The sequence below is a fragment of the Glycine soja genome, chromosome 13, assembly GCF_004193775.1.
Source record: "Glycine soja cultivar W05 chromosome 13, ASM419377v2, whole genome shotgun sequence".
NCBI lineage: Eukaryota > Viridiplantae > Streptophyta > Magnoliopsida > Fabales > Fabaceae > Glycine > Glycine soja.
Window position 1 is genome coordinate 839,606 of NC_041014.1, and position 22,629 is coordinate 862,234.

Consider the following 22,629-nt stretch of genomic DNA (forward strand, 5'->3'; position numbering starts at 1 on the left):
TCCATTGACATGTGTATGAGGCAATCTTTCTTCAGTATAGACGGATCTTCAGATTTTCAATCTAAAAAGTCAATTTAGTGATTCATGTAGTCCTACAGCTTTGTTTTTGTAGTCCATGTGGGTTATAAAGTAGACTGAAACAATCATTATTTCTTCAACAATTAAAAGTTCTAGAAAACTCGTGAATCTCCTAATCCATCCCCTTTCTTCACATAAGTACAGATATTCCATGTATAATTTAGCTTCCACCCAATTCAAAATTTTAAAAATTCTGTCTAGTCCTATATTTATGTTATGACGAAATCTTCTCTCTAATTTATGACACAAGTGTGATGCTCATGCATAAATTCAAACCTTGTTTGTTTATGTTTTTTTTCATCTTTGGATTACTTCAAAGTATTGTTGAGTATGATTACTTTTTAGTGAAAATTTTCCTAAAAATTACCTTCAGGTAAGACTGTGATTACTAGTGACCACACACTCAAACTGGAGTCTGCTCCTGATTGGATAACTATTGTAGGAAATGGATGTATTGTTCCTGATTGGACCACACACTCAAACTCAAAACTAGGTGTCTAAATATTTTGTATTTCTAGTAGGTCTATGTCTTTCTTCTTGAGAAGATTCTCTAAATTTGAAAACTTTGCTGAGCACACTATGCTCCTACCTCACTTCATTTTTTATTTTTATTTCTCCCTTACATAAGGCTCTTTTTGCCTTGAATTTTCTTGATCATTTCTTAACCAATGTTGTAAAATTGGTTTATGACAGTTGAATCATTTTTGAACTAACATACACATGTTACTAGCTGGTAAAGTTCTAGATCCAATTGGTTGTCTACTGAACTACTATGACCACACAATCATGTGCCATGGACTACTATGACCTGCAGATAGGTCGAATCATGAGGTCAATGATCCCCTATATCTAATGACATTGACCATCCCACAACTTTTTTTGAAGCCATTGCAGGTTATGTGGGATGCTACCGTGTTCAGGGTGTTTAATGAAGACTTTCCCTTATACATAAAGCATGAAGATCTGTCTGAAATAGCATACGGTGGTCAATGTCTGAGCATCTCTATTATATAGTTGTGGATTCTGTAAGTCAATTTAGATTATTGTTAATTACCTAACTTATTGTTTTAAATTCATACATAATTTACTTTGTGTTAACAACAATAGGCATAGGACTAAGACAAGTCTACGAGCGGGGAATTCTGATGTGTATGGGTTCCTCGAGCCATAGTCCATCTAGAGATCTGGGCAATTACAATTTGAATCAGAAAGTTACATGAAGAACAAGATGTAGAATTCAAAACGGGATGTGTACCTAGGAGCCTTCTTGAATGGGTAAGTTAAATTGAACAAATGAATTTAAATAATGTATAATACTATAATAACCTATATTGGTCTCCACTGCAGTGCACATTGACAAATGGTCGTCATTTTGCCTAAGGAAAATCTTGTCATCTGGTTTTGTTCGTTGCATAATAGGCCAGGCAACTACTTCAAAGGAATAATTAACAAGTCAGTGTTATTTTTCAATATATTTGCATTAGCGTTAGTCAAGAACATCAATATTTTAATTGTACAATAAGCATCCATGTTTGTATTCAACAGTGCTTTGAAAGGACTTGACGATACTCCACAACCTAAATCCAAGGCTAGTGCTAGGAGAATTGTTGTTAAAGTAAGTGATTTAAACAATGCTTCTACTTATATTTTATGTCTATGTAGACTAATTTGTAGTTAACGTTCAATATCTAGATTTGATTATGTATTTAGTGTAATAGACAAAAAGGAAGCACTGAGTGTGGGTATTATATGATACATTGGATGTCAACTATAATCTTAGAAAATTTCAAGAATAATTGGGAAACGTTAATTGTTTATTTCAAACAAATTTCATTTTTTTATGATTGATATTATATTATTAAATTATGTTTTATTTTATCATGCAATATTTCAATAATGCTAGACCATTGGAATAAGAGAGATTGAAGGTGCTTCGCATTCAGTGGGCAAAGTATTATTTGAAAGTTAGGAATGAAACTTAGGATGTTTAGACAAATTTGTATTTTTAGTTTACTAGCTTGCTTTACATTTTTTACAATTCATGTCTCTTTTTAACATTGAATATTCTTTATTCATAGTTATTAATAAATTTGTCATGGAATTTTTCTGCTAAAAACTGTTTCAAAACAGAATGCAAATTATATATGTTGTGTTGTATGGTCTGATTTAAATTTTGTAGGTAAATTTTTGGGTTTATTAAAAAAATAGACAGTATATTATTTTTTTTTTCTAATAACAACATCGGTTTTTTTAAAAAACCGATGTTAACCTACACAAACAACATCAATTTTTTAAAAAACTGCTGTTAACTGTCAACGTTAACATTGGTTTTCTAAAAAACTGATGTTAACGTATGATAACAACATCGGTTATTTAAAAAACCAATGTTAACATAGGCAGTTAACATCAGTTTTGTATAAAACCGATGTTAACGTTGGAAGTTAATATCGATTTTTGTTGAAAACCGATGTTAACATTTTTGCAGTTAACTTCGGTTTTTGTATAAAATCGATGTTAACGTTCTAAGTTAACTTCGATTTTTGTAAAAAATCGATGTTAACTGTCAACGCTATATACCTATTTTTTGTGTAATTCTTATTATATAACATCAGTTATTTAAATAATCGATGTTATTTTACGTTAACATCGGTTTCCAAAAACCGATGTTAACGATAATACTTTCAACATTGGTACTTTCAACATTGATTGATAACCGATGTTGAAAGTCCTAAATAACCGATGCCAAAAACTTATTTTCTAGTAGTATACTTTCGAAGGTCTAAAAGGACTCACAAACTTTAGGTCATGCTTATGTTAAAAGGAGTTAATCTTTATGTAGATGTTGAAATTTTGTAATGTTTAATGCTTCGATCAGTTAAAATTTGAAAATTAAAATAGTTTTGCAAAACATGAGAAAATGAAGTTGAAATTGTTATTAGTATAATTCAAACAACAAAATCCTATTATCTACCGTTAAAATAGTTAGTAGTCAAAAGGGGTATTAGTGTCTATGTTGATTGATATATAGGGCACCCTTAGTAAAATTTGATTAGAATGTGTATTACCTCCTTCATCTTTAGTAATTCAATACTGTTATTTTTTCATTAATATTCTGTGAGTGAGTGTGTGTTACCAATACGTGTGTGTGACAATCAAGTGACGAGATAGAGTTCTTTCCAACAAAATTGATATTTAGAGCTTGTAAGATCAAGCACCTATGAAGGCATGGTGCAATGTAATCAATCATGTAATAGTGCGGGTTTGGTTCAGTCGTATCCTTCTCTCAGTGAGAACAAAAAATAAAAAATATGATTGATTAGAGAGGAAAATGTAACATTTTATTGAACAAACTTGATGAAAAAGAAAATTTTTACATTATTTAAAGTGCAATCACTAATAGTTGTAAAATCAATTAACCTCGAAGAAAACTATCATAGGATCATAGATAATTTGGTTAACATTGACACCCATAATAAAATCATAGTGAGAATAATCTTCCGTAAACAATACTACTAACTTGTTTCCATCATGATCTCTAAGGTCATTGAGCAAAAGTTGCACATCCTTTACATTGGATAGCGCATCTTGTCTTCCATAGGTGAGGAAAAGAGGAAATTCATTTGAAATTTTGGTCATGTCATAAAGAGGAGGAACCCGTTGTCCATAGTGTTGCATATTTTGTCTTTGGTCACCGTAATCATACTTTGCTATTTTTGCTGTTCTAATCACTTCTCAAAAGCGATATATAGGAACGAAGAAGCACACAAGAATAGAGTCAATAAGAAATTATCTTAATACAGTACACCTAATCTATGAAGCAAGATTCTGAAAGAATGTAAACATTTATGTGTGCAAGTCTAGAAAGAATATTATGTTGGAAATTTATATTTCGTAATCTAATTGTGAAATGCATATTTAGCAACTACTATATATATTAGTCATTTATATTAAATAAGTTCAATTTATGTGGTCTATTTTAGTGAACCTGCATATTATCATAGAAATTTATATAAGCTTAACAAGTGTATACTAGTATTCATCTGTTAGGGGATAATACAATAGCTCAATATAAATAAGGAATATGTGCTTATATGATCTTCAATATACTAAATAAAACATTGTTTGTCTTCTTCCCATCTAAAAAGAAAGGCTATTATTTCATTGATAAATAAGTAGATTTCACTAAAGAAAATCTATATATAAAATAATTGATTCCTGGCCTGTTTGTGATTAATTGTTGGTGTTCTTTTTAAATTTTTTTAAGGGTCAAAGATCACAGGTGTTCCTCAACCCATTAGGTTAAAAAGAAAGGCTATTATTTCATTGATAAATAAGTAGATTTCACTAAAGAAAATCTATATATAAAATAATTGATTCCTGGCCTGTTTGTGATTAATTGTTGGTGTTCTTTTTAAATTTTTTTAAGGGTCAAAGATCACAGGTGTCCCTCAACCCATTAGGTTACAAAGATTAATTTCGCTTGTGATACATAGGTGTTATTAACCTAAGAAAATTTTATACATAAATGGAATTGAACATAAATTTTCTTACAAAATAGATTATTTTCTCACATGTGAATGCAATGAGACCTTATATCAGTACTTACATCAACCTTTTATGGATCTAGATATATATTCAATTCTTAACCCTCTAACATATATAATATAATGTAAACTATAAAACCTTTTGGTATTATATTCTATTTTTTACATCTTTTTGTTAATATATTCTTAAGTCAACCATGATATTGTTATATTTTAGATGTATGATTATAGAAATTTTGGCTTATATATTTAAGAATTAATAATTACGGAATGAAGTTTTAATGAAGAAAAGATCAAACTTACCGATAGATAGTATTATTTTTTAACTTGTATATTATTTTTAGGTAAATCAGATATCTCTTGACCAAAAGTCAAAGATTAATCCTTTGAGGTAGTAAGATTCATTTAACTTATATATTATATTTTAAGCTATTTTTTTTAAAATGAAAAATCTGATATTTTATAATTCCAATTTCTTTATAGTGCACGTCCACACATATGTACGAGTGGGTGGGTTTCAAATATATGAACCGTATATACAGTGACGATGGATCTCTCTTGGTACTTCTTATTCTTATGTATGTATATGTATTTTGTTAGTTAATTAGTGTATAATTAATTTTATATAGTGTAAAATAACGATACTTAAGGTTAGATAGTGTATAATTATGAAAAGTTATGTTGGTTGTTATTAATTATGATAACGGATAAGGTGATAATTAATGTAAAATTAGTTGTAAATTTATTATTATTATTATAACGATTAATATTATTACCATTTAAAATAAAAATTTATTTCAATCTTATGTGTATAAAATAATAATTTTTTTAAAAATTAATTATTAGAAGTTAGATTTCTGAATCCGTTCCAGTGATATATATATATATATATATATATATATATATATATATATATATATATATATATATATATATATATATATATATATATATATATCAACAAGATAGTCTGACACCCTTGTATCAGTTTTGGAAATATGTCACACACTTCGACATTTCAACTACAAAGAGTGCCTCTACTTCATAGTTTCTATAATTAATCTGAAATGCGCGCATGAAAGAAATGCTTCAAAATCAAATGACACTTGGTCACACACCTGATAGAAATGTTGCTTATAATTAGTATACTTACTTTGACATAGATGGATCAAGTTCTTGGTTGCTGTTGGCGGTAATCCATGATCAAGATAGGCATTGAATGCAGATGAATTTAGGCAGCAGTTTGGACCTAAAATTTTAGAGCAAGCAATATCAAAATAATCATCAGTATGACACATAAAAGTGAAATTTAATTCTTCGTCGTATATTCTTCTTGCCATAACATTCATGGTACCTGTGATTAGTGTCAGTAGGTTGTTTGAGCAGTTGATCAGGTTTAGAATATGGCAGATGCCTCCCACTAATTTGCTTGCAGCATCCCTGCTCGTTAATTAATTAGAAGAATATTCATCTTCAATTCCATTGAAATTCCTTACTTTTTGTATCCAAAAAGCTAACTCATAAATTTATGCCAAATAAAAAATTGTAAAATTTCAAGGTTAATTACCCGTTTGGAATGAATTCACGGAGGCCTAACCAGTATAGAGGCTGTCATATTTATAGAAAAAGGAAAAAACAATGAATTCATCAAGTCAAATTGTATTTGTTGATAATGACATGATATTAAGATCCTTGGCTAGAAACATGATATATTGCTTTCCATTATAAATTGATATTTTAATATGCTTGGCTATATGAGGTGGCTTGTGTCTCACGTCAGCTATAAATGATTGAGCAGCAGTTCTTGCCACCGGCGACGTGACATGATTCAAGTGAGCAATTGGGCAAAGTAATGCAGCTGATCTCAACATGTCCAACAGTTTCCCTCGAGACAAATCCGCTAAAACCATTAAGGTTCCCTGAAATTTCACGTTGTTGTTATATACATATATACACACACTAGAAATGTAACAAGTTTAATCATCCTTAATTATATGCGTGGAATTTGGTCTTTGCTGTCATGCTTTCATCATAAATTTGGTCCCTACACCAGCTGACCTATTCCCACTCTATATATGAACTCAAATTCTTAATATAACATAGTATGATAAGACACTGTACGACAGTACGATGATGCAGGAAATTCTTTTCTTTTCTTTTTTTGACTAAAGGATAAGGGAAATTATACAAATATAAAGATAAATAGATGATACATGTTAGAATAATATAAACTTGATTTAGCCCATTAATCAAGTGTTAGGCTCATTAAGTTTGCACTACTACTCAAAAGAAAATTCTAGAGAAGTATAGAAATAAGTAGAAGTAATATTTAATTGGAAGAAGTGTGTGTAGAACTAAATAGTTGAGACAAGTGTGTAGAACTCTCTTAAAGTGTGCAAAATCTTTCTTAATGTATCTAGAACTCTCCCTTGAAGCCTATAAAAGGGGGAAAGATTGTCATTTGTAAGTGAACCCAACAAAGCCAAAACAAAAGCATTTCTTAAGTCATAAAACTAGCCTTCTTTCAAATACTCTCTCCTCCTCCATTTTTCTCAAGTACTTCTTATAACTTTCTCCTTTCCAACAAAGTGGTATCAGAGCTTAGGTTCTGATAAGAAACTCTATAGTTATGGCAAGCAATGGAGCGGCATCCTTCCAAGTTCACTTCTAAAGGGGAGCACCTATGACAATTGGAGCATTAAAATAAAGGCCCTTCTTGGAGCACATGATGTTTGAGAAATGGTTGAAAAAGGCTACAAGGAGCCGCAAGATGAGACTTCACTATCCCAAGTACAAAATGAGACTTTAAAGGATTCAAGAAAGAGAAACAAGAAAGCTCCCTTCCTCATCTATCAAGCATCAAGTGATGATGCATTTGAGAAGATTTCTGATGCAACATTCACTAAGGAGGCATGAGATAAGCTTCAAACCTCTCACAAAGGACAAGACAAAGTAAAGAAGATGAGTCTCCAAACTCTAAGATGTGAGTTCAAATCCTTACATATGAAAGAGTCAGCGTCCATTTCCAATTATTTTTCAAGAATTCTTGCTTTTTCAAATCAACTAAAAAGAAATGGTGCGAAGTTAGAAGATGTAAGAATTATGGAGAAGATACTATGCTCATTAGATCCCAAATTTGAGCACATTGTTCTGACAATCGAGGAAACCAAAAGATTTAGAAACTATTACGATAGAACAACTTCAAGGATCACTGCAAGCTTATGAGGAGAAGCATAAAAATAAGCAAGAGATCATTGAGCAACTCTTCAAGATGCAACTAAAGGAGAAGGAAAAAGTCAAGGAAATGAAAGAAGTCAATGAGGCCGAGGTAGAGGTCGAGGTCGTTGCTGAGGACAGGTTGGACGTGGCAACAGTGGACGAGATTCAAATTTCATCAACAACAATTACGAGAAAGGAAAAAGCTCAACAAGAGAACATGGAAGAGGCTATACAAGCACAAGGTATGATAAATCTCAAATCCGATGCTATAACTATCAAAAGATTGGCCACCATGCTTCAGAATGTAGATTTGCCAAGAATAAAGTTGAGGAGCAGACTAACTATGTGGGGCAAAAAGACGAGAAGTTTGAAACGTTGCTCTTAGCACATGGAGGTAATAAAGGTAGCCAAGAAAACACATGGTACCTTGATACTAGTGCAAGCAACCATACATTTGGAAAAAGAAGCATGTTTATGGATCTTGATGAATCAGTAAGTGGCAATGTCTAATTTGGTGATAATTCTAAAACTTATGTAAAAGGAAAAGGTAAGATCTCAGTTCGTTTGAAAGACGGAAGACATGAATTCATATCAAATGTCTACTACATCCCAAATATGAAGAACAATATTTTGAGTTTGGGACAATTACTCAAAAAAGGCTATTATATTCACGTGAAAGATTCCAGTCTTTCCGCCATAGATAGGAGAAACAATCTAATCACTAAGGTACCAAATGTCAAGAAATAGGATGTTCTTGTTGAATATCCAAAATGATGTTGCAAAATGTCTTAAAGCTTGCTACATTGATGCATCCTGGCTATGGTATCATCGATTTGGGCACTTAAATTTTGGGGGCTTAATTTTGCTATCAAAGGAGAAGATGGTGAGAGGACTACCCTCTATTAACCACCTTGATCAACTCTGTGAAGGATGTTTATTGGCAAGCAATTTAGAATGAGTTTTCCAGAGGAGTCAAACGCAAGAGCTAAGAAGCCACTTGAGCTAATACATGCTGACGTTTGTGGGCCAATCAAGCCAAGCTCACTAGGTAAAAATAACTATTTCTTCCTTTTCATTAATGATTTTTCAAGAAAAACATGAGTCTATTTCTTAAAGCAAAAATCAAAAGTCTTTTCCGCCTTCAAGAAGTTCAAAGCTATAGTGGAGAAAGAAAAGATCAAAGCCATGAGGACTGACTGAGGTGGAGAATTCACTTCCAAAGAGTTCTGAGAGTTCTGTGAAGAGAATGGAATTAGACGTCTCCTGACGATTCCAAGATCCCCCAACAGAATGATGTGGTGGAAATAAAAAATAGAATGATCCTTGATATGGCTCAAAGCATGCTCAAAAGCAAGAAAATGCCAAAATAATTTTGGGCAGAAGTTGTGACATGTGCAGTTTATCTGTCCAATCAATCTCTAACAAGAAGTGAATGGGAGAAGGACACCACAAGAAGCGTAGAGTGAAAGAAAGCCTAGTATCTCTCACTTGAAGGTTTTTGGGAGTATAGCTAATGTTCATGTCCCAGGCGAGAGAAGAGCAAAACCTGATGACAAGAGTTAGAGATTCATCTTCATCGATTATGATTCAAGTTCTAAAGGGTACAAGTTGTACAACCCAAACAACAAGAAGATGGTAGTCAGTTGAGATGTGGTGTTTGACGAAGAAGGACAATAGGATTTTGAGACTCATGAAAAGGAGTACAACTTCTTTCCTCTGCTTGAAGAAGAGAAGACATCTCAACATGTTCAATAAGAGCTCAACCTATCAACATCAACCACTCACGAAGACACTTTGCCATCTCCTGAGAGTGAAAGGGTCGTGTAACACACAAGAACCCTCCAAGATCTTTATGATTGAACTGAGAGATTGGATAATATCACTCTATTTTATCTCTTTGCAGATTGTGAACCAATGGACTTTGAAGAAGCTGCACAAGATAAAAGATGGAGAGATGCAATGGACGAAGAAATTACATCCATCAAGAAGAACGACACATGGGAACTCGTCTCCCTTTTGATAGCTTCTAATTTTGAGTATATTTTGGGGTAAAATTATAAATGAATTTGTAATTTTTCTCTCATAATTTTTCCCTTTTGAGCAAATAATTGTTAAATTAACATCATTTAAGTTTTTGTGAAGAGAATATTTAAAGGGATGAATTTATGATGCATAGTGAGTAAAATAAAGCCCAAGACAATAGGGATACATAAGAAAAATAGAGCTAATTAAGGAAAGTAGGACTAGTTAAGGAAAGTATGACTAATTAAAAAAAATAGACTAATTAAGGAAAAAAGGCTAATTCAGTAAAAAAAAGAAGAGAAAAGAAGGAAAAGACACAACAATTCTAAGAGAATACAATTCCTTATAGAAGGAAAAAGTTAGAAGAAGGAAAAGTAACCATTAGGAGTCATTCATTCCTTCCATTCCCTTTTCTTATCTTATTTCCCTTCACTAAATATTCCCCTCTTGCAATTGTAAAATTTCCATGACAATGAAAGGTTAAACCCTCTTTGTTGGGAACTTGGCAGCCAACTATTCTTGATTTAATTTTTCTTCCTATCTATTTATGAATATTACAATTGCATTATCTTTTCTTGTACTTAATATTATTGCTTGTGGCTTGATCATCTATTTGCATGGTAAGTTTTAGGGGTAGCATTGGAAAACATTACTTTCTAATAGAACTGAGAAAGAGTATCTAAATAAAGTCATCGCTAGGGATAAGTTGATATTTGTTTAGCCTGTTATACATCTCTATTCTTAATGTAATTTACTATTTTAGCTCTGCAAAGGGATTTGAGAGAGAAAATAAATAAATTAGGCTATTTCATGTGAGGGAACAAAGTTAGAGTATATTAGCAGATGCAAGTGTAAATTGAAATAATTATAAATAGAGAAAAATCATTAACATTACATTAAGGAGTAGCTCTGATAGGCTGAATTTACAACATTCTCATCTTCTGAATTTAACTTCTATAATAATTGATTTTTCTTTTCCTTTCTGCTTTTTAATTAATTAATTTAAATTGTTGTTTAATTTCTCCTTTTCTTTGATTTAACTTTTTGCCAATTTAAATTACTGTGGATTCAATACTCGGACTTCCGTTTTAATTTTACTGTTTTTTGGTGCACTTGCCAATCCATCCACAAGTTTGTGGCTCAAGCAAGAAACTTTATCAAGTTAAGAAGCTTACTTGGAATGGTAAATCAAGTTTAAGAGGGGGTGTTGAATAATATAAACTTGATTTAGCCCATTAATAAAGTGTTATACCCATTAAGTTTGTGCTACTACTCCAAAGAAAATTCTAGAGAAGTGTAGAAATAAGTAAAAGTAATATTTATTTGGAAGAAATGTGTAGAACTAAGTAGTTAGAAGAAGTGTGTAGAACTCTTCCTTGAAGTGTGTGAAACTCTTCCTTGAAGTGTGTGAAATCTTTCTTAATGTTTTTAGAACTCTCCCTTGAAGCCTATAAAAGGGGAAGAGGTTGTCATTTGTAAGTGAATCCAACAAAGTCAAAACAAAAGTATTTCTCAAGTCATAAAACTAGTCTTCTTTCAAATATTCTCTCATCCTCCATTTCTATCAAATACTTCCTATAACTTTTTTCTTTCCAACAATACATATACTAATAAAAATTAGAGTTTAATTAGTTCATCCATGATATAACCTGGTTTTACACATCATCCCATCCATTACAAATAAGCATTTGTAATACTTATATGATAATTATTGTAAAGAACAAAAAATTTACCAAACATGATAATTTAAGATTAAATGATTTTAAAATTATATTTAAAAAGTCAATGCATATGTAGTCTTTTTTTCTTCTTCTATGAATTATAAGAGATATAATTTAAAGAGATATTAATCATTTAACATTAAAATATACATGATTATATTAGTAGATGTTGACAATTTATTAAAAAAACGTTGTTATAGATCTTTTAATTCCATACCCCCATATTAGAAATTTAGAATGTTATCCTTTATCTATAAAAACATGCAAAAAAAATTACATATTTTCCCTCAACTTAATTAATTATGATAGAATATCTAAAAAGACTGGTTTAGAAAACGTATATGGTATATTGGATGCAGATTGGAGATACTTTCTAGTTTTCTAGTAATCTAGGCTTCATATATAATTCCCAATAGTTTTGAAAGTCTAGGGGTACTGGTAATCGAACCTTTAAAGCATATGGAATCAAGACAAAATTCAGTAAAAATATAGGCTCCTAAATTGTTTAACCTGACTTTACAAAACCTGAAAACAAAAGAAAGAAATTAGGAACATACCAAGGAATGACCTGCATAGTGCATTCGCTGGCCGGTTTGATTGTACACATACTGAACAAAAGCAGGAAGATCATACCTAGCTAATTCATCCCATGACCAATCCCAATAAGCCTACACATACATACGTAATGAACAAATCATTTATATATTCATTAGAGTAGCTATCAACTTGGTTTATTCAGTTAAAATGCATGTATCTCAAAAGTAATTAAAAGAACCATGTCATTAGGATGAAGTGATATGTGCCCGCGGCTATATTTTGTGCCACGAACATTGGCAAGCCACACATCATATCCATTGTCTGCCAAGATAAATCCCAATGATTCATCTGGAGGATTGACCACCCATACTATGGCATCCTGAAACCACACAAACACAAATTAATTAATTATCTTGGTTCAATCAATACTCACACTTCTTCCACACAACATGTTTGCTTCTCCGATGTATCTCTGTCTTAACAAACACAAATTTTGTTTTGCTGATAAAAAAAAAAAAAAAAAAAACTTACACAAAAGAGACCATGTTGTAATAGCACCGGTGGCTTGTGGGCTTTCTTACCAGACTGTCCCGCGGGCAACCTCTGCAAACTCAGGATGTAGCCATCCTCTGTTGTAGCCTGGTCCCAACAAAAAAATAATTCCCTAAAATGCGTTCATAATCAATGGGAGGTAGATGAAACACGATTACCTTATGTTCTTCACATGTGTAACCTTGTGTCTCTGCCACTTTGCAGATACCATCAGTATCACGAATAACTGAAAAAGATTTTGGCCATTCACTGTTTGAGTGAAGCTGTTCTTTCCCTTGTGCTGCTGTAATGCAAAGCAAGACTACTGAAAACAACCTAATCAGTGCGTCGGCCATTGGCAATGTGATTATGATCCTTGTTTCAACATAAAATGTTAACATTTTATAGCCTTTTATTTTGCAGTGTAAGGACAAATTAAGAAAGATGAAGACGTTAGTGGATGTTAATCTTTGCGATGTAATCTTTTATATATATGGTAGTGTTTCAACTAATTTTCAACAAAAAAAAATATGGATAGGTTAACTACTACGTACACGTTATTCCATATATCCCTAATCGCATTAAATGTGTTTTTAGTTACTTTAGTATGGTACGAGGTAACTGACAGGTTCCCACGCTTAGCAATTTGCATAGTTTCATTTGATTGTGTAAATACTTTTTGAGTTTTGACGTTAACTAATACGTTAGTTGAAAATTCTACTGGATAAATATTTATTTTCATATAATTATTATAATTATAAATTATAATAAAATTATATTATAATTATAATTTAAATTAAATAAATACTTTTAAATATATAAATTATATTTTAATTTATAATAAACCATTCTAATTTTGATATAATGTTGGACAGATAACAAGAAACCCCTTAGAGTGTTATATCTAAAAGGCTCATTTCATGGTGTACTTTGTCACCATTAGATACACTCTAGTGTTCTTATTTGTCCCAAAGATGTATTTATTATAAGATTGAGAGAGGACACAACTTCTGTATAATTATTCCCACGATCGGTAAGATGACAATTACTCAAAATATTAACAATCATGTTTTCAGGAAAAAAAATTAAAGAAAACATCTATCTATTAATATATATATATATATATATATATATATATATATATATATATATCAATATTGACAATTTATTTCATAATTTACTAAAAAAGGAAATTGTGCAAACCGATTAATATTAATATGTTAATTATTTGAATTCAATATATACTATCAAATATATTTTATATAGGAAAAATCACATAATTAAAACATTTTTATTTATGAATGAAAATTCGATTTTATAATGCTAAAATTTAATATTAGCGTTAAAACATGATATCTTCTGTAAAAAAATAATAATTAATCATCTGTTTTAAACGCTATTTTCTTAATTAATAAATCATAGACAATAAAAGTTTTAAAAATGATAGACAAATTAAAAAATCACGAACAATATATTATTAAAATAATCAGACAATTGAATTAACACAAGAGAAACTGTGCAATAAAATTAGTACAACAGTCATTTCTATACCATATATATATATATATATAATCGATTTTTTCACCCCAATAATACAAAAAATAAATATTTAGCCAAATAATACTAACGCAAAAAATGGTGAGAAATCAGTCGCCTCAAAATCGATTTCTCACCTGCAGTTTTCTTTACCTGTCACCAAGAAAAAAAATGATTAGCGACCAAAATATTTAGTCGCAAATGGTTAACCTTGGTCGCTAAAAATAGTAAACAATTGAATTAGCGACCGAATTCAATGCATTGCAAAACCTCTAGTCTCTAAGTCCTTAGCCACCGAATATTGACTCGGCCGCAAAGACATAAATTTCGGTCGCTACGTTTTTCGTTGCTATTTTGTTTGGGACCAAATCAGCGACCGAATTATTCGGTCACCAAAAAATAATTAAATTTCAAATAAAATTAAATAATAGATAACTTTTTGTCGCTATTGGATGATTAATTATAAATAAAAATTAATAATAAATACATTCAGTTTCCAATTTAGTCGCTAATTTTATCATATAAAATAAATTAAAATAAAATTTGGTTGCTATTGAATAATTAATTTTTAAATGAAACTAAAAATAAATAGATGAAGTCACTATTTAAATTAAGGTTAATTACAAAATTTGTCTATCTATTTTGCCTATGTCACCAAATCAATCACCTTATTTTTAATTTACTTTTTTGAGTCCCTCTATATTCCAAAATTCATTATGAGTTTATATGATCCAACAAGGGTCCAATGACTTCAAATATCTTTTGCAATGGATGAAAGACCCAATGACTAAAGCAAGACCAAAAAAATTTAAGAAGTCTTTCCAAAGCTTAGTCATGCAAGTGCCCAAACCAAGAATTGTCTTAGTTGTACAACTTGAAGATAAATTCAATAAACTTAAAGACAACAATTATTTTGAAGAGAACAATGAGTCCAATAGTTTATGCTCAAGATGCAACTATGGGCTGAAGTTTATTTGGATGGATTACATAGCTTTCGGTTTAAAGAACTAATTGAGGCCTAGCTATTTTCTCATTTTCTTATTTTATTTTCATGTAATAAGTTTAGATGGTTGTTGACATCTTTTAGGTCAATTTTTATGTTTTTAGGCTTCCCAAATTATTATGGTCATTAGTGGGGTTTTGTTGTTAGTGGATATTTAATGTTAACGGGAATTTAATTCTAAGTGGAAATGATGTTTAGAAGGAAGCCTAGCCTATAAGTAGTAGGAACTTTGTAACATTGAGGCAGATTTGAGTCTGAATGAAAATTTGACTTTTCTTCCTTTTGTGAGAGCTTCCCTTAGTTCTTGGGTAAAGAATTGAATTTGATCTTATCCAGACAACTTGGGACGATCAAATCTATGACTTATCACTCACCTTCTCACCTATTTCTTGAGTGTGGCATCAATATCATTTTCTAAAAGAAAACCAAGTCAATTTCTAAGTTTAAAAACTTCAAGGCAATCTGTCCCATTTCCGTGTTCATATCATGAGTCCCCTTATTTTAATTGTTGACTAACTGTTAACTATTGAGGAAGGACTAGAATCATGGTCCTTGGAGTGAGAAGCAGACTCCTTTACCACTATACCCACATGTCCATTTGGATATTTGGTGTAAAATATAATATTAATATAAGTTTTATACGAAGATAGTTCAAAATTCAAACTTTATTCTTTTTTAATTAATTATATTTTTATAATGTATAAGATTAAATTCTATTTCACATAAATTAGAATATTTATACTTATCTAAGCTTTATTTTTATTATATATATTATATAGGGAGACTAATTAAAAAATAAGGGAACCAATTTCATAAAATAAGCAAAATAGGGGAATAGATTTTACAATTAAGCCTTAAATTAAAGTCAATTCGGGATTTTAGTAAATACATAAGTTACACATTGCATCTTATTGAGCCTTGCTTAGTGCACATGTTGTACTAAAGTAGTGCACATGTTTAACTAAAGTCAAAATGGATTTTCATCAATCCATAAATTCCACTTACACCATATTGAACTTCAATGAATCATTAGTGTTACACGTATGCCTTATATTTTAAAATACTTAATTTGATAAAATTTGACTATGACATATATTCATAATATAAATGGTATTTATTTATTATAATTTTTAAATAATTATATAAAATAAACAATTATTTTTACAAAACACAAATTAAAAGACTAATGATAAGCGTGATTTATTTATCTTAATCAAATAATGTAAATATTGGTTTATTAATTTAAAAATATTACTAATATATTAATTTCAATACTTTTCAATTATAAAATGTAATTGAGTATATTATATATTTATTAAGATTTATAATAAATTAAAATTTTAGTTTCTTAATTTTTTTTCAAGAAAAAACACATGTGGTCGCTAATCTCAAAATATTATTTAGTCTTACAACGACCGAAATAAGTTCGGTCACAATCATCATAACATAGTGACCAAATCTTATTTGGTCATTATCTTCAAGTCCATTTCGGTCACTATAATACTTTTACAATTAGATATATAGCGATCCAAGTAACAATCATTTTTTTTAGTGACACTTCATTTCAGTCGCAAGTTAGCCAGCATGATTAAATGCAGTCACAAAATCATTTACAATTAGTGACATAAACTTTTCACCGCTAAATTGTATTTTTCTAGGGAACCAATTTCATAAGGTATTTTTTTATAATAAAAAAACAGTTCAGAATTAGAACAAAGTTCTTTTTCTGTAGTTGCATTTTTTTCGAAAATTTTGTAACTATTTTTTAAAAAAGTTTAAACCTTTTTTTTTTTTTTAAAAAAATATTTAAATACTCAATATATATATATATATATATATATATATATATATATATATATATATATATATATATATATAATTTAGTTAAATATTTATAAAAAAATACATATATTTAAGTGATCTAATTCTTTTACCCAAACAAATTAAATAAATAAAACATGTTCAATTTTAATAGTATGCATTAATGTGAAACTATGAGTACTTAAATATAATTTATCTAAAATAGTATTTTAAAAAAATAATTAATCCTTAAATGAATCTAGACAATTTTACTGTTTTGTCATCGCTCTCAATTTTAATGTTGTGTCATTCCTCTCTATTTTTGACTTGAGTCGATTTAGAAAGGCTTTAAAATTGTGTTTGGAAATGGTAAAAATTAGACTTTGGACTTAGTAAACTCCTTTTATAATATAATTAGCTAATTATGAGTTAATATATCATATTAAATAATAAAACTTAATGTAAACTCAAATTGCTACTATTATTAAAAAGACATTGCAATTGAACCTAAATGATAATCCATAAAATAAAATAAGATTACACATAAAAAGAAGATTACACGTAAAATTCCTAAAACATACATAATCAGGACCATAAAAACAAACATAAACGATAAAGTCATTGATGAAACACACTTCATAACATGTTGCCCGCATGAAATACATACTTCTTAACAATAGGTCAGTTCTCTTTTGGAAACACTTGTGTCAAATATTAACAAGATATGGACATACAATGCAAATTTGTGAATACCAAAATTATTGGTAACCTAAAATGCAAAAACATTACCTTGACAACATTGTGCAGTGTAATATTCAAATAACATTAAAAGTGAGGAGGAAAGGGACAAAGCACAGTCGCCTACAGAGTATACCATTCAATTCAATAAAAAAAAAACTCTATACGACACAGAAAGTAAGAAATTAACAAGAGTAAGAAACTTACCTCTCGCATAACTAAGACAAAACCAATAACTATATATTGGCCAAAATCTTTATCTTGTATGATTGTCTGTTGCAAAGTGCCATCAATAGTCCCTGTAGGATCCTAAAATTAAAATTCTCATGAATCAATATCCCAAAAATAGCAATGTAATCGTTAGAGACTAAATTAAACTTGACTACCTTAAGTGTAACTCTCATGTCGCCAAAACCGTTGGGGGTACAAGTTTTGACAATGATGACTATTAAAGGTACACGATAAAAAATATGATCAATAGACCCTAACAGTGTCCTATGAGGTGTGCCATCAGCATTTACCAATCTTACAGTTATACAAATTCAACAATCAATTGAAGGTTTATGTGTAACAAATACAATAAATGTTTTATGGTAGCTAACCTTGTGATCGAACGAAATCTATAAAGAACATAACCATGGATTCCTATTAAATTCACGATGTGTTTCTTGGTGGGCACACATTATGAATTCTTGAGTTGGGAGTGACTCCCTAGATTATTGATTCATCATGACAACTTGTACGACCCCTGTGGGACTAGGAATAAGTGTTGTTAAACTAGAGGACTAGAAGGGCGAACAAAGGATGGGAGGTCTAAGTCATCAATGTCCAAAAACTCCCATGGATTATTGTTCACGATGAATGAAATTTGTGAAAAAAAATGCTTTGAAGATGATTAGATATTGAATTTTACATCCATATATTACCCATATTTATACAAATAAATGAGTTGAGCTTTGAATGAAAGAGATAGCATAGTTATGGGTCGTTGATTGTTGTCGGTGCTATCTCGGCCACTCCTTTTCCAGCACAAAGGACAAAGCTCTGCAGGATTCTTGACGGGTGAATAGTAACCTTATTTACATTAATGTGTTATGGGTTGTTGATTGTCATTGATGTTATCTCGACTACTCCTTTTTTGGTACAAAAGACAAAGCTCTATATGATTCCTAACGGGTGAAAAATAACCTTGTTTATGTCAATGCTTGGAGGTGTAGGGCATTATACATCCTTGCAAATGAGCAGTGGGAAATAAGAAAGCTCTATGAACCCCATACATGTTCAAATTCATCAATCTCACAAGATCATGCAAAGCTGTTGCATTTGCTTATCAGTAAAAGCATCCATAACTTGATTGAAAATGATCCATCAAATTCAATGCCAACCTTGATAGCACACATCAAAAGCACCAAAGGATACACCACCACGAACCACAAAGCATGGTTGGCAAAGTCAAAGGCTATTGAAAACATCTATGATAATTGAGAAAGATTGCACTATGATTTACCGAGATTGTTGCAAGATATGCAGTATTTTCTTCCTAATGTGATCGTGGAGAAGGAAACACTGCCAATACCACCACAGGGAGGTCAATCAGTAGAGGGTTTCGTGATGTTCCGTCATCCTTGTTGGAGTTTCAGATCATGTATCAATAGCTTTCAATATTTACATAAATAGTATACTAAACTCACATAGCAATTATCTAACTTTTCTCCATTTTTACTACTTATTTTGTGTAAAACAATAGGAACTTAGCTTCTTCTGGATTTCATTTAGAAGATGCTAAAATTAAGTAAATAACATTAATTTTGGTTGTAATTTTGTTGTAGAGAGTAACAAAGAAATGGAAGAGCTTCTAAAGAACTGACAACCTCACTTAGCGAGTTGGATTCGCTCAACGTGAAAGAAGCCGCTTAGCGTGTATCTGTGACATCCTGGAAATTTCTACCCGGGATTTTGTAAATGATGCATTTTGAATGATTATATATAAGTATTATTCAGTGTATATATATATATACTTCTGGTAGAAGTAGGTATATTAGGGGAAAGATACGTGGGTTAGGCTAATTAAGGAAGAGAAATCCATAACTGGATAGTTATAGATTAATTCTCAATTAATTAGTCTACAAAAATTATCGTTTTGCGTGCAACTTAAAATTTAACAAAACCAACCTCTGAACCACGCTCGGGGTTTCATTCTGAGCGTTTTGATATATATATATTACTTACTTTCGAAAACTGACCCCAACGGGTGCAAAAAAACGCGAGGGACTGGAACCAGAGAAACGACATGCAAACCGAGACAGGATTTTAGCATTTCAAAAAAAGTCATATTTTTCTCTTCTTGTGACTAAGTATGAGTCACATCAAGAGAAAAAGTGGACCCCTTTTTGCTCCACTCAAAAGGAGACATGTGGCATACCTTTAAAAAAAAAGAAAAAAGAAAAGAGGAAGCCTTTTTAAACTAAAAAGCCATGTTCTCTCTCCTCACTCAGCTAAAAGAATTCAGAAGCTTTTCTCCCTCATTCTCACATTTCTTTTCCCCCTTTCTCCTCCACCATTGAAGCTCCATCAAAGCTCTAACCTTAGCTCACCATTTCTGCTACAAATCGCAAAAGGAAGCCATTTTTGGAGTCGTGAAGCGCACCTCTACGTTGTGGGACTTCAAATTTCAGGTTTGGGTAGACTTCTTTCTCACATGATTTTGTGGGTATTGGGTGTTTGGGAGATATGATGGGTAGTTTGACTAGGTTTATGCCTTATGGTAGTTATTTGTGAAGAAATTTGTTGAAAGCATGCTAATTGTAACATCCCAATTTTTGTAATCTAGATTAAAAAAGATTGTTATTTATAAATAAATAGAGTTTTAAAAAAAATGATGAGATTTTACGAATAAATAAATAAGGAGATATAATTATAAATTAAAATAATGATTTGAGAGAAAATAAAAAGGGTATTTTATTTATTTGTTTGATAGAGAATAAAGTAAAGTTTATTTTTATTAAATAATAAATAAATAAATAGAGTACATAATAGGTCATAAATGCCCCTAGCTATAAATAGCAACCTGCTAGGTCAGTTTTCAGACTGACTCCTCAGCCTCCTCTGTCTCACAATTTCGTTTTTTTTTTCTCTTCTCCCAAAACCCTCTCTTTTTCCCGTAGGCCACCTAACCTGTCTCAGAAAAATGACGATCTCGGACTCATTCACCGTTGGATCGTTGTGAAATTTTATTACCGTGTTCGCAACCCAATTTCAAACATTATCACCGTTTGGAATTTCAAAATCATATCTGAGCTTAGAGGAAAACCCTTCGCATTGTAGCATTTTAATTTCCCGCAGAAACCCAAAACTGTCTTGGTAAAACTACGATCCCGGTTTCGTTAACCGTTGGATTTTCATGAAATTTGGATATGTTGTTCGAAATTAAATTGCACACACTTCCACTGTTGGGATTATTGAGATAATATTCGTGGAGGGAGAAAATGGAATCGCATGAAGATAGTACAAGTGGAGGTTTCAATCTCTTCTCCGTCTCTTTGACGTTTGGGAACTCTATCGGATTTTTAGTTCGAGAAAGTGATTGTGAACCTTTTATCCCTTTGAAAGGCTTGTATTTAAAAATGTTTTAAAAAATAATTTTAATTAATATTTGAATTTTTATTCCTTTGTTAGTATATAGGTGAGGGGTAGAGGGTGTCACATTTAGTGGTATCAGAGCAGGTCGAACCTTTCGGCGTGTGTTATGTGCTTATCATATTCTGGTGTGCACTATGTGTGGTTACTTATGACTACTTTTGTTGAATATGCTTGAATTATTATTTTTATTTTCTCCTACATGATTAAATGAGACTTAATAATAATGCTTGTATGTGTCTTGCATCCTTAATGTTTGCTATACCATAAATCCACTGTTGAGTCATGAGTTATGAGACTGGCCATCTCTATAATTTATGAAGTGTGGTTCGACATTATGACAAGCCGTTAGGTGATGCAAGAAGCCTTGATATTGATGGATAATGCCTTAATGAGCCCTTATCTTCCTGAGTGTATGTTGTTAATAAACTTATTTCTATCTTGATGTGTAAACGCATGACTACTTAACTCCCTTTATTTTGTGCGTAGTCGTGAATGTAGTAGTTGAAGTTTGTGATTCCTTAATACATCTTTATCAACTATTTAATTCTTACTTCTTATATGTATGTTGTATACTTATTATAAGAACCTTATAATTCTAGGTATGTTTGTAGTATGGTGTTTTGCCTTGATTGTATAGATAGAATGGTTGTTCGTGATTTCTTGTTCTTAGTAATGTTGATACTCTATAGTTCGAGAAATCGTATCGAGATATATTTCATATAGAATACTCTTTTGATCGTACCTTCTGATTCTAGTGCAAACTATTCTTTGTGTTGCGTGCTTAAGTCAAGTAATTTGATTTCACTTGCAAACTTGAGTATAATTCATTATGTGTTATGAGCCTACATCAAACAATTGGATTATTGATGTTTCTATCACAATCAAGCGATAGTTGATGTCTCCATATGTGCATACACTGTGGTTATGTTTTCATTTCTAGAATTCATTTGGAGTATCTACTGTTGATTCTGGATGAGTGATCCTTCTTGATTTAAAATTATTGTCTCCTAATCAATCCAGTGTTCATCTTGTTATTAGTTGTTCATCTTCCAATCATGTCTAGTTAAACTGCTTGATAATCTTTCTTGTTGTTACTTCTATTACGAATAAAGAGAGACTTCGCCCTTGACAATCACGTTAAGATGTTTTGAGAGGAAACACTTGAGTATGCATTATCCTTGTTATCCATAGATGAAAGTCAAACTTAGTAAGTCATGTATTTGTGTTCCTTGAGGATATGCTTAGTTACCACCTAAGTGCA

General features: G+C 31.0%; 1 protein-coding gene across 1 annotated transcript; it reads right to left on the bottom strand.

Moving 5' to 3' along the window:
• Positions 1 to 3,394: 3,394 nt before the first annotated feature.
• Positions 3,395 to 13,044, bottom strand: LOC114380992 (triacylglycerol lipase 2-like). Its single transcript, XM_028340151.1, has 9 exons — positions 12,832 to 13,044; positions 12,653 to 12,760; positions 12,360 to 12,500; positions 12,142 to 12,252; positions 6,398 to 6,541; positions 6,190 to 6,230; positions 5,977 to 6,062; positions 5,776 to 5,871; positions 3,395 to 3,806 (listed from the first exon to the last, which is right to left on the bottom strand). The coding sequence occupies exons 1-9, from the start codon at positions 13,006 to 13,008 to the stop codon at positions 3,487 to 3,489; spliced, it is 1,224 nt and encodes a 407-aa protein (XP_028195952.1). The 5' UTR covers positions 13,009 to 13,044; the 3' UTR covers positions 3,395 to 3,486.
• Positions 13,045 to 22,629: the final 9,585 nt, after the last annotated feature.